The 16,279-nt window shown below is 38.5% G+C and overlaps 1 protein-coding gene across 3 annotated transcripts in view; it reads right to left on the bottom strand.

Annotated features, from left to right (window-relative positions):
* Positions 1–4,201: 4,201 nt before the first annotated feature.
* Positions 4,202–16,279, bottom strand: part of ston2 (stonin 2) — a 41,692-nt gene continuing 29,614 nt past the window's right edge. For 2 of the 3 annotated variants that reach the window (XM_082144094.1, XM_082144095.1), the window contains 3 exons: positions 9,859–11,727; positions 8,127–8,329; positions 4,202–5,945 (listed from right to left, as the gene is read on the bottom strand). In XM_082144094.1, the coding sequence (XP_082000220.1) occupies positions 5,868–5,945; positions 8,127–8,329; positions 9,859–11,727 (2,150 nt within the window). In that variant the 3' untranslated portion in view covers positions 4,202–5,867. Of the gene's footprint in view, positions 5,946–8,126; positions 8,330–9,858; positions 11,728–14,199; positions 15,362–16,279 lie in introns of those variants that run through there. The other variant, XM_082144096.1, reaches the window with a different exon arrangement.

The following is a 16,279-nucleotide window of genomic DNA, read 5'->3' on the forward strand; positions in this document are numbered from 1 at the left end:
GCCTGAGATTGTGCGTAAGGTTCAGAGGTACCGACTAGAGATAGTCAGGATCACCTCCACGCACGGCTTGGGCTCTGGAACCACGCTCCTGGAGAGAGGATGGACTCTTTGCCACTCTGGAGTTGCCCATGGTGAGAGGCGGCGGGCTGGTGTGGGTTTGCTTATAGCCCCCCAGCTCAGCCACCATGTGTTGGAGTTCACCCCGGTGAACGAGAGGGTCGCTTCCCTGCGCCTACGGGTCGGGGCTAGGTCTCTCACTGTCGTGTGCGCCTATGGGCCAAACGGCAGTGCAGAGTGCCCGGCCTTCTTGGGGTCCCTGGGAGGGGTGCTGGAAAGTGAACTCCGTCGTTCTACTGGGGGACTTCAACGCCCACGTGGGCAGCGACAGTGACACCTGGAGGGGCGTGATTGGGAGGAATGGCCCCTCTGATCTGAACCCGAGCGGTGTTCTGTTATTGGACTTCTGTGCTAGTTACAGCTTGTCCATAACGAACACCATGTTCAAGCATAAGGGCTTCCATATCAGTGCACGTGGCACCAGGACGCCCTAGGCCGGAGGTCGATGATCGACTTTGTGGTCGTTTCATCTGGCCTCTGGCCGTATGTGTTGGACACTCGGGTGAAGAGAGGGGCGGAGCTGTCAACCGATCACCACTTCTGAACATTGATATGGAAAAACTAAATTTATATCCAAATAAAAAACATATCCCCAAAAAAATTGGAAATTTGCTTTCTTTTTTGTAACACTCCAAAACTTCAACAAACTAGGAATGTTCTTTTTATTTGTGAGTGAGTGAGTGAGTGAGTGAGTGAGTGAGAGAGTGTGTGTGTGTGTGTGTGTGTGTGTGTGTGTGTGTGTGTGTGTGTGTGTGTGTGTGTGTGTGTGTGTGTGTGTGTGTGCGCGCGATCGCGATTGAGCAAGAGAGTGTGTGTGTGCGCGATCGCGAGTGAGCAAGAGAGTGAGTGTGTGTGTGTGTGCGCGTGCGAGTGAGGAAGTGTGTGTGTGTGTGTGTGTGTGTGTGTGTCACGAAGCTCAGTGCAACTACAAATTTTCATGTTTTTGCTAACATTCTTATACAGTTTCAACGAAGCTAATAAGTCCCATTGTCCACATGTGGACATCAAGTTTAGCAGCATAGTAAATCTTTACTGTTACAAAAGTTTGTCAAATTTTAATCATACAACACTATTTTGCATAACTTAACAAGAATCAACAATGTTATTCAAATGTTTTACCTTGTGGACGTTTTGGTTGGGTGTGGCTGCGTGACATGTCGCCTGTGTTTTCCGCCATCTTGAAATTATTAATTAAAAAAAATTTTCTCCTGACACCACCAGATGGCAGTGTAAGTGTCCGCGTTTATGAAAAACATGTTCCAGTTACACAGAATTAAGTATTATGCTGCACACAACTAAAAATGTGATGTCCACGTATGTGGACACGGGGTCTGATGAGGTTAAGGTGTCTCACCTGTACACATCAACTGTACATAGTGGGATCTTTGATCGTGGGAAATTTGAACAACGGACGCATCTCCGATCCGAAGATATTGGGAAAAGAGTTTTTTTTTTTTTTTAAGGTAGGCTATGACGTTCACTTCACCATGCACTCTCCACAACGAATAGCTTTATCCTTATGTGACTGTTAAACGTAAATGGTATCACCACAAACGTTATTCTGTGGCAAATTTCATGGTATTGTGTCATGCAAGGTAATTGCAAAATCTAGAGAAATGGGCGAGGTGGCCAGCGAGTAGGGTTGCCAACTGTCTGAAATAAAAATAAGGAACGGGGGGGGGGGAATTTAGGCTATAAAGGCTATCATGATCATTTTGCCAACAATGAACCATGGATTTGTTTAGTTTATAATACGTTTTATTTTTTACTTAAACAAATACAACATATAGCCTAACATTCAAAACTCATCGGCTTAGACTGCATTTGAAGAAAAATAAACACAACCGTTTTCTGTAGCCTTGTGCGAACTTATTCAAAAGAATTAGACTTCTAGAATGTTCTTTCCAGTGCAAAAATTTTTATTTTTAATTTAGCCTAATTAGACAACATTTTAAGGAAGTGTAGTGCAAATATATTTATATAGGTAATTATACTTCCATTATAGTTAACTTTCTTTCCAGTGCAAAACAATAATACATAAAAAAAACAGCTAATAAAGAAAATCTAAAATATTGCACTCAAATACTGCATTCAAGCAATACAACACCTGTATGTATGCACATGGAAAATCTCACAGAAATAAATAAACCTTCAGACTAAGCACATTGTGCAGCTATTTTTTCCATGTGTACTTTTTTGATTTCTTTACAATGTCAGGCTAAACCTGTACTATCTCTTTTAATATAATCACTCTCTTCACAACTATATTTTAGTTAAAAAAATCCACATGATTAACGTTACATAGCCTACCATATCAGCCTCTGGAGACGTCTGACGGACAACAAGGAACCTTGACATTGCTCCCTCCTGTGCCCGGACAATCGGCCTTGTATTCATTGTCCCTCACGCATTCCAGCCACGGGTAGTCATTTTCCCATTCAATTCTATATGTTTGTGCTCTTTTCTTTTTCGTCGGCTGCGAGGTAGTCATTTTTACATTTCCCGCTGTTGTCACTTGTCGTCATCGTTGCTACGATACGTGACTCACAATGACTGAAACGACCAATTAAAAGGGCATTCTCTGATGATGTTCCAAGATGTTAAATTAGAAATTAGTATCTACCGCACCGTCGGTTTTTTTCTTATCATAGCCTACTAATGTCTTCGTTCATAGTCTGACATATATTAGAAGCTATGTGTCTGTCATGGATTTGCACTGAATTGATTCTCAAAAATACGGAACAAAGTGCGTTCCGTATCAGTTCAATACGGAACAAGACTTCTATGTGTCAAATACGGAACGATTCCGTATTATACGGAACGGTTGGCAACCCTACCAGCGAGGGACAGTTGAGACCCACGTGTATGCACTGTACCCCCGATAGAGTTCTATTAGGTCACACACTGTTTGTTCAGTGTTATGATAACAGGTTAAACGTCGTAATTAGCCAGCATAGGACGCAAATGAAAATAAAATTAGATCTAAACCAGTGCTATGAATGAATATAAATGGATGAATAAACAAATATGTTGCCCAATTGTTATTTTCTTTATTTTTTATATTTACAATGAATGGTTAGTTACCTTTACATTATTCAAAATGGGTGTCTCAACTGTACCATGGTACTGTCTTAGCTGTACCACATATGGGTAGGCTACAGTTGAGACAAAAAGCACCTTATTTTTATGAGCTAATTGTCGAAAATATAAACTACTTGTGGGTATTATATATTATTAATTGATAATATATTAGTCTACAAGCTAATGAAATGTCATGTGGAAATCAAAACGCAAAAAGTGTCTCAACTGTACTCTGTCTACCCTACTTTATGCATGTTATAATAGGCCAGGTATAAAACATTTAGCATTCACTTGTATGCAATAAGGCTTTTTTTCTTTTCTTTTTTTTTTAAAGGTCAAATACCTCTGAATCAGAGGTAGAGCAACTCTGGTGAAGCACTCGACAGTATTTTGGAAAGTGATAAAGCATCGAAGTACAACTGGGAGAGTTGTGAATGTTTCTGCTCTTCTGTCTGGTTCATTTTGCTAAAAGGTTAAGGTCTGTTATGTCTGTTGATCGAAAATCATGCATTATAGTGTGATCATATGGCAAATGTTTTCATTTCAAACTTAAGACAAAAAGCATAGACCATATAGCATATAGGAATACCATCCACAACATCAAAATATAAGCTAGATGAGGGAAAACAGCAAGTACAATTTTTTTTTAAACATACTTTATTGTATGCATGCCGTCCAGTTGAGAGATGAAGGTGCCTGATTGAATGATTGGTGTTAGTGGAATTACAATTATGAAGACAACAAAAAATAAAACATATCTATCCATACTACATCAATTAGCAAAGCATAATTTTTTTAAACATTAACAAAGAAAACCAACCCAGAAAAAACAACAACAATCAATCCTGATAAAATGGATTCATTTCATTCTTTGTTCATCATGTTAACTAAATTTGTTAACTAATGAAACCTTATTGTAAAGTGTTACCACTCTGTCGAATGTTTTCCTCTGTGTTACAGGACAAAACAGAGCTATCTTAAATCATAATAATTTGTATTATGATTAAAACATTTTTTTAAATTTTTATTTGTTTTAATCATTCAAGGTTTGTGCACAGGGAACAATCAAAGCAACTGCGATTCCAGAAACCAAAACAACATGAAATGAAATAATGCACAAATATTATTTGGGAAGTGTTATCTTAAATATATTTTTTAAACACTTATCAGTATAATGTCAACAACCATTAGTTAAATGATGCAGTACACCTGAAAAGAATTGTGAAGAAAAATTGTTCAAAGCACACAGAAAAAGAAAAAAAAAGAAAAAAATCAAAGACATCATTACAGCAGTTTTCACTAGTTTAACACAAAATGTAAGCCCCCTTTAGTCATTTTGAACCCAAGTAATTGTTAAACTCAGTAAAAAAAAAAAATTACACTCATTTAAACTCAACAAGATGTGCAAAATACATGGTACATATATGTATATAAAATACATATATGTGACCCTGGACCACAAAATCAGTCTTATGTGTAATTTTTTTTAAATTGAGATTTATACATAATCTGAAAGCTGAATACATAATCTTTCCATTGATATTAGGTTTGTTAGGATATGACAATATTTGGCCTAGATACAACTATTTGAAAATCTGGAATCTGAGGGTGCAGAAAAATCTAAATATTGAGAAAATCGCCTTTAAAGTTGTCCATTTCAATAGGCGATAGTGCTGCATTCACTCACAAAAATATATTTTTTATATATTTAAGGTGGGAAATTTACAAAATATCTTCCTGGATCATGATCTTTACTTAATATCCTGATGATTTTTGGCATAAAAGAAAAAGCGATAATGTTGACCCATACAATGTTTTGTTGGCTATTGCCACAAATATACCTGTGCGACTTAAGACTGGTTTTGTGATCCAGGGTCACATATGATCTATTTCCCCTCATAGGAATACTCTGTTTTAAGAACTCATTGTTTGGCAAAATTTTAATTCAAGCTTGAAGATCAATTGTTATATGTAAATGGAATTCAAATATAAATATTCATGAAAACAAATTAAAATGTGCTTATAATAGACTCATGAACACAAATCTAAGGTAAAGAATTCACATCACTAGTACATTTGTACTAGTTTATACATTATACATGTATACTACATTATAAAAGCATTTATTTTTAACTAGAAATTAGTGAGGGTTTGTCTTCTAATTAAAAACAGTTCTGAAATGTGTTAGTTAACGAGTCCCTCATTATTCTCTGTACAAAGTTAAATAGCAAGAAAATGACTGTTCATAGGCCAAAATATACACAAATGTACACAAAATCTCAGTGATATCTGCAGTACAGATGGCAGCTGCATTGTTTCAGGCAAAGATGATTATTGGACTTAATGAGATGATTGTGAGTTATTCACTATATGGGCAGAGCAATGTTTTCATGTCTGTAAAATAAAAGCTCTGTACTTTGCTGCAATAGTAATTCATATTCTTGAAATATTTAGACATGCAACAAATGTGGAGATCTGGAAATATGCTGTAGTGTTTTGCGAGGGGTCTGTGGTGTGTTTTCCCTTTCTACATATCATTTTTACTGAATGTGTTTCAATTTCAAAATATTGCCCAAATTGGCAATAAATGTAAACGAAAACTAGTTCAGGGTTGAACTTTCTCTCGTTCAACAAGTGCAACCTGTGACCCTCCCTCTCTTCCTGGTTCCTCACTGATGAGTGCACTCGTCTGGCTTCTCGTTTTGAGGACTGTCCACTGTGCTCTCATTCTTCTGCTCGACTGCCACCTGCAGGACAACAGAAGCAAGTGCAAGTGAGTAGTTGAGTAGTAGCAAATGCTTGCCACAAGGAGGCAGTCGATTACAAGGCAAGGAATGTGGGAGTAATGACCTAGTGTAAACGGAACAACCTAATCTCAGGCATCACCTGTTTCCACATGCTCATCCCATTTCAATCTGCCCATGACTGACCTCACTGGGGTTCAGACACCTTCTGCCACTGTCCTGCCATGCAGCTATGATGCATTTATCATATACAGCAAGATGCTTCATCAGCAGGTTTCGCTGTCATTCCTATACGGAGGTTACAGGCAGAGTTTTACATCTTGTTCCTGCCGCCCTGCTGTTTGTTGCGCACCTCTGCTCAGTGATGAATCACTCCCTGTGGCTGCTGAACAGTAATAGGAACAGATGTTTGTAGAAAACAGCTCCAGCCACCTTAATGACATGTTCGGAATGCAGTAGGGAAAACAAGCTCTGGCAGCTGACACAGCAGGTTGCTTGAGCGTGACAACTTGTCTTTCAGTGGCTTTGTCACAAGGGTACATGACATTTAGCTCAGACCTGTCCCGAAGGGCTTGAAAATCACCACTAAATAACCAGATTCAATTACCGGTTTCCTAAAGTGTGCTTTTGAGGGTGAGGACAGGTGTATAACATCTAACAAGGTATAAACAGAGCCGATCCTTACCTCCCTGGGGCCCTAAGCAAAATTATGTTTAGGGGCCCTCATACCTGACCCATGAGCCATGAACCATTTGCCATTGCCACACAGTCACACCTGACACCCCAGTGTTCCCACTACAATCCCTCCTTTAACTAGTTCTAGTGAAAATGTAATTCCTGATATCAGAAGACATTGTTACTAGTAAAAAGTTCATTCTTAATATCAAGAATTCACATTTTAAATAGTACAAATTGAATTATTGATATCAAAAATGCATATCCTGTGAATGAATAAAAGCTAAAATGGCACCATAGCATGTCACTGTGTTTTAAATGATAAAAGTAATTCTTGATACTTGATGGTTATTATTTACTGAGGGATGTGCATCCATATTGACCAGAATCTCCAGCCAATCAACATTTTAAATTCAATGGAGCCTATCAATAGTCAATGTCAATACATGGCTTTCATTATTGCATTAGTGCAGAGTTGTAACTAAACCTTGACTGAGCGACTAGATAATCATCGTCTTGTTTTAAAACTATAATCCCGACAGATGTTTCTGCTGGAAAGTGCACGTTTCATTTCATGCACGCGCATATGAACGCGTGACGCGGTTATCTTTTCCGAGCTGCAGTTTATAAACAAACACCGTTGTCTTTTGTCGTTTATTAAGCATAATAAATCAACTCACATCAACTTAACTTTAGCCTACTGGTCTTTGCTGACATCAAACTTTGAGAGGAGAGAACACAAGTCTACCTGAACTGTTGCCGCAATTAACTCTCATGGTGTTTTTTTCTCTCTCTTTTCGTGACCAGAAGGATAGTTCCGCTTCATTTTGTCATCGATATTGTAAACATTGATTGACGCGCTTTGACACGAGGGGGAGGCGGGGCCTTGAGTAATTTGCGGGGCCCTACGCACCTTGCGTAGTGTGCGTATAGGGCTGATCGGCTCTGGGTATAAACATAGTTTTAATCACTGCGCTAACGCATATTTAGTGGAGAGTGGGGTAAGATGTGCCAACCTTTAGTCTAGCAAACGTGCAAAATTTGTCATGTGACCGTATACAGTATTTAGAAAGAACCAATCATATAAAACTACCTGTGATTGAGCACTTTAAGTTATATTATATATAAAAATACATATTTTACATTTTACACAGATTTTTATATTAATACTATTACAAATACTATAACTAATACACAATATTATAAATAAAATGTATTAATTAATATTAACCTTTTTTGTGGCTGGTTAATGAAAATCTGAGTAATCTGGAGCAAAATAAGACATTGGATTGTGCATTAATAAATCACTTTATGTTAAAAATTTTATTTAAAAATGCAGCAAATTCATATTATATTTATACTGATTCAATGTGGCACAGTGTACCCCTAAGGTGTGGAAAGTTTTGTTAGTTTGACCGCATTGCTCCTTGCCTAGAGGACAACTTAAGTAAAAGGTGGCACAGCTTTCTCCACCTTCCCCTCACACACAAACACACACACACACAATACCTGATAGGAGTAATGTGATTTGTAGGTGATCCATTTCTTCAAGTCAGTTCTGTCCCCCACGGACAGAGAGCGAACGGTGGCTTTGGACGCAGAAGCAGAGGGCATGTCAAACTCAACCTCTACCAGGCACTCAAATTTAGGAGGTACCTCCCAATCTGAGCCCAGCTCCAGACGACAGAAGAACGTATGAGGATGTCCCAGTGCTACAAAAAATACCATCCACAACCATATTAATGTAATGTATGCAATATTAAAGCAAATCATTAATTAATGAAAATTACTACAGTACATGGCATTTTAGATGAAGGACCTGAGCTGCATAATATATAATTTATCATTAGCACAGAACTGGCCTCGATTCTGCTAAAATGAACTGAAGATAACTCAAGAAATGTCAGGTGTGCCAGACTTGATGTCAGTGAGGCCAGAAACAGTTTTGGTTTATATTCATCTTGATGGCGACACATGTTTGAATATGCCACAAAAAAAGAAGCTAATATTCAGTGAAACTTAAACCTAAACATATCCTTTAAAATTGCTCTTGTAAAGCTATTGTATGGCTTCAGAAGACTTTAGCTCACGAGTCATGTGAACTACTTTTATGATACTTATATAGTGTTTTTTGTCCTTTTAGGAGCCTGACAGACATTCTTCAAAATATCAAATTTTATAGTCTATTGAAAAATAATGTCATATGGGTTTTGGAAGGACATGAGGGTGAGTAAATTAACTTTTTTCAATTTTCAATTGTTTTCCTTGAAACATTACTTCAGAGAACAGAGTCAATAAAGAATTGAGGAAAAACTCATTGCACTGAATTGTAAAGCTCAAGGATGTCAGACAGTGAGTCTGTGAATTAACAGATAATGACAGCTTGAGCTTTGTCTAACCAATCAGATTCATGCAGGGGGAGGGTACCCTGCTGATGTACTATTGAAAAGCCTAAAGCACTTGCCATTGTCAGAAAAAAATACCAGCACTGGCCACAATGCGAATGCTATGACAACAGAAAATCAACAAAAAGGATAAAAGATTATTTCTACACCACTGCACTTGCTTTGAGAGTCAATACTGCATTAGAGGCATGGCTTGTTACCGCAGCATTGTGATTCGGGGGTTTGTGAGGATTTATTCAGCAGCATCAAAACATAAAAATCCTTATCTACTATCTATAATAATATTCTCATCATGATAATAGAGAAAAACTCAAATAAGAGTAGCGTTCTCAAATATTGGCATAATTTCATAATCTTTCAAACAGAGCAATGGCAAAAATCATTACAATGTGACAAAATTGTTGGTTCATTTACTGACTTGATTGATCTAACCTCCATCTAATGAAATACAGTAGCTAGATAAAACAAAACAACTCTAACACAGCTTTGATATTGCATAAGAGTAACAGAGGAGAACATGATCAGTTTAACCTGTAATGTACAGAGCGCATCATGGCTATTCTACGCTAATGCTATATCGAACTATTTCGAGGTCAATAAATTGACAAAAAAAAAAAAAAAAAAACCCAAACAGGGAAGACCATGAGTACTCTCAGTGACAGCAATTGATTCATTATGAAAACACAAAAATTGTGTGACTTCTCAACTACTTTTTTTAACTTCGAAACAACCAAGGATACCTTCCTGCATTCAAAACTTTTTCAAGAGCCAAGATAATTCCTGTTGTCACATCATTTGAGACCGTAGCTACCTCAAATTCAGACCTAAGTTCTCACCTGAGTTCTTGTCTGGCAAGCGACTGATCCTCCACACCACAGACCTAAAGGCCTGTTCGTATTTAGCCGTGCCGATCGTGACCCTCATGGCTGGTTCTGACCCTGATGTGCTGGTTGAACCAAAGCTGGCTCCTTTATTGAACCGAGCCTTCAGGGACTTTTCTCCCGTCACACTCTCCCGCCTAAAGTTCTTTGCCCAAATTTCTGGTATGGGGTAACGGATAGCAACGTTCTCACATGGTATTAAAGTTAAAGGATCCCGATTGGATGAGAATCCCGTTGACATCACCAGCCAGGACTGAACCTCCACTTCCGCACCCCTGACGCAAGCGACTGTTCTCAGGGTGAAGGGAAGGGATTTTTCTGCGAACGCAGTGCGGAAACGCAGTAGTTCAAAGCGACGACCAACCGGTGGACTAAACGTAATGGCACGGGACTCTGTGAACTCTAACTGGTCTGCACACTCATGCAGCCGACAATCCCGCAGTTGAATCCAACGTGATGTTGTGTTGGGAATTATGTCATGCCGAGAAACCACCTCTTTACCTTTGACCTGGACATCATTTAGGCCGATACTACAAGGTGGAGATCCATTCAAGAATGCTAGCATGTTCACTCGGGTCAAAACTAGCTGCTCCAAGATACGGCTGTCCCCTTTAGACAGAATCCCATAAAAGTTATCTCTCACCTCCACGTGGACCTCCTCGTCAGTGTAAGTCGTTGGCCAGTTGAGACATTCTTGATCCACTGAGAGTCCTACAAGCCTCTCCTGCAAAGCATGACGAAAGCTCAAGAAGTCCTGGTAGTTTGTGGTCCCAAGTTTCACCACTTGCTCTCTTACGGGCAAATGAACCACAGTGACCTTGGGCTGGATCTTCCTCTTCTCCTTGTAAACCACATTGTCTAAACTGATGGTATGAACCCGGCCGTTCTCGTCGTAGTTCTGGAGCTTGGGTTCAGATATCTCATGCTGGGAGTTCAGCTGGAACTCTTTGAAGGGCTTTTCCAGCCCTTTCTCATAGAAAAGTTGCAGCTGGCCACTGTTCGTCAATCTGACAAATATTGGTCCCCAGTGACGTGAGGACATGATGTTCTTCTTCTCAGGGATGCGCAGGAGCATGGGCCAGCCTTCCTGAGGAGTCATGTGGTCTGGTTCATAGGTGGAATCATCTGAGCAAACTTCATCCACCGAATCATCTGGTAGTGTAGGACTACCGTCATGGTCAGGGTCAGAGATGTGTATATTCTTGAGTTGATCCAGACCATCCACAGGAAAGCCTGGTGGGACACTATCTTTTCCATTTGCAGAGTCCTTCTGAGCTGAAAAAAGCAAAATAGATTCCTTTTTGATTTCATCATCTTGATACTCAAAGAATGGTGAGCTGAAGCTGGACATATTCTGTGCCTCTGGACACAAGCCAATGCCTTGGGACGTTTTCAGGTCTGTTTTGTCAAAAAAGGCACTGAAAGGGTTAATAGGAGAAGGTTGTAGGTTGGAGAACTCATCATCGAGGAAAGGGTTCTTCTTGTTATAAGGGACACTGTTGTTCGATAGTGTGTTATCAAAGGCAAATATGGAATTGGTGCCATTAGGGGCCAAGTCCAGGATGTGTCTCTCCGTCATCTGACCAAAAATGGAAGAGGAAATCAAGTTGCTGTTGGCATCCTGCAGTGGAGAATTGTTGAGATTATCCAGTTTCATATTAGAAGGTCTCCCTGGAGACTGGATGTCCTCATCATCATCAAAAGTAACCCAACTGGTAAAGTGGTTGGAGGTGACATATGAATGGCCATTGGTGTGTTGGTTATTTGCTGTCCAGCTGAATGAATCCATGGTTATTTCTTCATCCTCTTGGCACACAGAAGAATCTATCAAAAAATAAAGACAGAGCTGTTTTAACACTTTCAGATAAAATTTTAGCTCTCTGACATATAATTCCTTTTATAACAGAAGCATTCTCTCACAGGAATCAACAGAAACAAAGGCACATATCATATTTATGAGAGGCAGACATAATGTTATAAACTAGAAAATGGATGACATCCTTGGTGTTTCCACTGCCTTTTGAGTTTATTTCTGAAACCTATTTCTGAAAAGTCACAATGGTCGGACTATTTAGGTCTAAATAAAGAAAAAAGCTGGAAATAAAGACATTTCCACTAACAGAAAGCAGACAGCTTCTAATCAACTACGATTCACAAGCACTTATACATACAATTACTCTCTTTCACATGCTATGCATTAATTTCAATACAAATATATTAATATTTCATAACAAGATGTGTAAGTGACTTTACGTTGTGTTATGTTGAGTTGTGTTTTTTTTTTTCTTTTGCACTAGGACAAAAACAAATCTTTATAGTTGCACCCAGGTCACAGAAGATATTGGCTACACGTACCACAAGAGCTTGAAGTACTTTGTGAAATTCCCCTACTTAGCTGTGAATAATTTGTCTATTTACAACATTCTAGACATTCTTGCTGTTAGATTTTTTTTTTTTTTTACCCTAATTCACATTTATTTAATCATTTATTGTAATTCCTATGCAACAGTTCAACACAGCCTTCATTTTGACTCGGTAAGTACGATTACATGCACTTCAAAAGATTGATTTCACACAAAAAGTTTTTTTTTTCTTTTTTTAAATTTATGTCATGTAAACAAGTTTAATTTAAAAAGGAGACACTGATTATAAATGTACCTTAGGCAAATAAGCATAAATAAGAGTGATAGAAAAATGATCATCCATTCATTAATGAATCCTTCTGCTCTCTTGGTACTTTAAAATCAAGCTCAAACTCTTGTCTGTTCCAGTTCTCCAATGCCAAATTAGAGAGAGAGTCTTTACCTGTTGCTAGGCACCAGCATTCCCCACCTCAGACCTACTTTCTCTGCCAATGCAACAAAGCACCCAGTGAATGGTCTGTCTCACAGGCTGAAAACTGGCATGACTGCACTATGCAATGAGAGCATATATGCACTCCCAGACTTTGACACATGCTAATTCACAAACAACAATGATATGATCTGAAATAGAATTATAGACCAAACCAAAAGCCACAAACAACCCTTTTTATGATCTGTAATAGAAGTATAGAGCAAAATCCATAAAAAGCTAATAATGTGTACTTGAATTGTTCAGGCAACCTTTTCCCAGTCTCTTAAAACATTTACAATTTACTGTGAGAGAGTGTGTGCGCTATGGCTTTGCTAATCTTCTCATATAAGTTCAACAGGGTTTATCATACTACAAATCTACTCAACTGAAACAGTTCCTTTAACAGAAAGTAATAAAAGACTACAATACACAACATGTACACACACAGAAGCGACCACAGACATAAAGAGACTTCAAGACTCAGATATTATCAGCCCTGGAGGAAGGAGGTTAAAAGATTATCCCAGCTCAGAAAAAAATTATTCCTGTGAATGCAATGCCCCGAACATGAATACTTATGAACAGAATCTGCACACCTTCAAAGCAAGTTTGATCATGTTCTTACAAGAGCTACATCAAATCAGCCAGAGGGTGAGATACAAATTGTAACCATCAGAACAAAGGTTCAAGGTCCAACCAAGTTCAAGTTAAATTCACAAAAAAAATTAATAATCGAACAAATTGACAATATTATCAATATTTTTTTCTTCCAACAAAGCAGCAGTTTAATCGCAAAACACACGTATACACTGCAAAATTAGTTGTCTTATTCAGTATATATATATTTCCAGTAAATTAATAATAATACTTTAATCATCCTTAAAACATGACCAATTTGCTTTAGCAAAACTGCTTAAGTTACTTTCTGAGATTATTTCTCGAATTAATTAATTTAATTTTTTTACTTGATACTTATAACAAGAACAACAGTATCTTACACAACCTTGCTTCTCAAGTTTGAAATATTTTTTTGCAGTCTAGAGATTCCGTTCTACTGAGTAAATCATAAAAAAGCAAAAGCCTGTTGCTAAGCATCAACCTACTGGTATTTCTTCAAACTTATAGCTCTAAGTAAAACTCAGCATGGATAGAGTGCTGATCCTGAGGCTGTATAAGCTATGCCAAGTGGGATTCCAACACCCCGCTTCTTTTTTTTAAACAAACTACACAAACTTAAATCTTAAAATACAGAATTGAAAGATGAATGCATGCTTAATCAGCAATAAAAGATGCCCATGTTATATGTTTCTTAAAAGAGGAAGGAAGAATGGTGAAAATCAAAACTAATTTCGCAACAATATTGATCCAGAAGCATTTATAAGCCAAAGTCAGCCAAAACTTTGATACAAACACTCTATGCAAAGCCTGCCACAAAGCAACAGTGCAGGGAAAGAGACTCACCAGTACAGCAGTCAAGAGTCCAGGTGCTAAAGAGAGAAAACAGATGGGACACCGATTGTGAGACTTGACTACGGCACCAAGCAGTAAGAAGCAGGTCACATGACCTCCTCTGTCCGTGGAGTGCCCGCACAGACATGTAGATGCCTGTTGATCTGCCTGCCTCCCTCTCAGGAGGAGTCTTAAGCTTTTGACAGGTAGCTGTCTTTACAGAAACTCTGCCACACCTCGACACAGAAATGCAGCCTTACGACAAAAATACGACTGGTGGGAAACAAGGTCAGAAATTCGCCCGCACTTAGCTCTCTCATGTTTGTCTGTAACCATGTCCATGAATATCCAGATTATGTGTCATATAAAAGAGAAGACATTATGTGAATAAGTGATGCAGAAACTGACTCATCAATAATATGATGGTGTGCAAACAAACAACTATTTTTATACAGCTGTAAAATGTGCAAGTCAATCGGCATCTGACTGCAAACTAAGACTTGAGACAAATGGGTGACAGCTTGTGATTGCACTGATGTCTTGATCTGCTTTGAGATCGCTCAATCCTTTCCTACAGCACTGAGCTACTGACCTTTATTTTGCTGGTTTCAGATCAGTCCTTCTAAACAAACCCAGAGCATTAACAGGGGATTACTGCAGAATTTACTACACCCATTTAAACTGATTATTGTTCGCATCAAATGCATGTATTGATCTCAAGATTGGCACTCTTACTGTAATATTTCATTTTAAATGCCCATTTTAAACCCTCAAACTATTTATTTCAAACAAGTAAGAAAAATCCTGCTTTCCATAATGTATCCCATTTGAAACTCGCCAAACTATGCTGGTGAGAAGCAGGCAGATCTTTCCTATAATGTGAAACGGAGTGATAGCTGCAGGTGTGAGTCACAGGAGGCGGGTGTTTTGCGAGGACATTTACAGGGGTCAAAGGTCAAAGACGGTGAGAAAGCGTGCAAGATTCCCAGCAGGATGTACTCTTAAACAAGCTGTTGCTCTACTCTATAACCTCTACTGACCTGAGATTACAGTTTACTTCTGCTGTTCCCTGTAGAGATTTGTAAACTGACGACAATGTCCTTCTGTGTGGGCTCCACTGGATATGACAAAACCACATACACACATGCTCTTTCTCTTCCTCTATTGAGCACACACACCCAATGCATCTCTATGAACAACACTATTCTTACGTACCACCGGAAATGGAATAAGAAGGAAATGAAAATGTGCATTGCGTATCCTTTATACATTGCACGTCCCAACAGAAAGCTTTCATAAAGACCTGCCTTGCTGCATAAATATTCACTCGTGACCGATAGTCTCTCGACTTACAATGACACATTCATAGCTAACCATGTTTCATTCATGAATAAAAGCTGTAAATCACACACAAAGAATCCCTCTAAAGAAAACGTTTGGCATACAGTGCTTAAAGTACACACAACACAAGCCAAGAACATTCACTAGAAAAATAACATGAAGATGTGCAATGTGTACAAACAGTGAAAGCAGGTCAAACAATTACAGCGGACTATGTACACAAATAATCAGCAATTACAAGCAAATTTACTCTCAATTCAGATGTAAATAAACAATCATGGACCAACACCCATGGGTCACATGGTGAAAGGAAAACAAACAGAACAACACCCTGCTGCCAAGATTTCAACATTCTGAGAGCAGGAGCAAAGGCCTGTAGGCAGGTCTAATGGTGTCTCTCATAGACAGGCCATATGGAAAATCCAAAATCCACAAATGTTTCTACACAGACTTGATGATTGCTATTACAATTGCAAATGTTTAATGAGCATGTAGATTCATGCCTGTAGTACAAATAGTGACACCTCAAAGCTTCCGATTTGTTGAGGACAGGTATGCCGACACCTGGCCAATACAATGGATGAAAAAAAAAATCCCATGGAGCAACCCAAGTAATATCAAGAGACCAGAGACTAGCATTAATTGAGTAACCAGAAAGCAACATCCAAACAACCTCTCAGAACACCTTTTTTCTACTCGCATATTCTTCAGAAAAAAAAGTACTTAGATTATTATTCAGATTATTATTATA

This window comes from Leuciscus leuciscus, assembly GCF_965113295.1.
Source record: "Leuciscus leuciscus genome assembly, chromosome: 17".
Classification (NCBI taxonomy): Eukaryota; Metazoa; Chordata; class Actinopteri; order Cypriniformes; family Leuciscidae; genus Leuciscus; species Leuciscus leuciscus.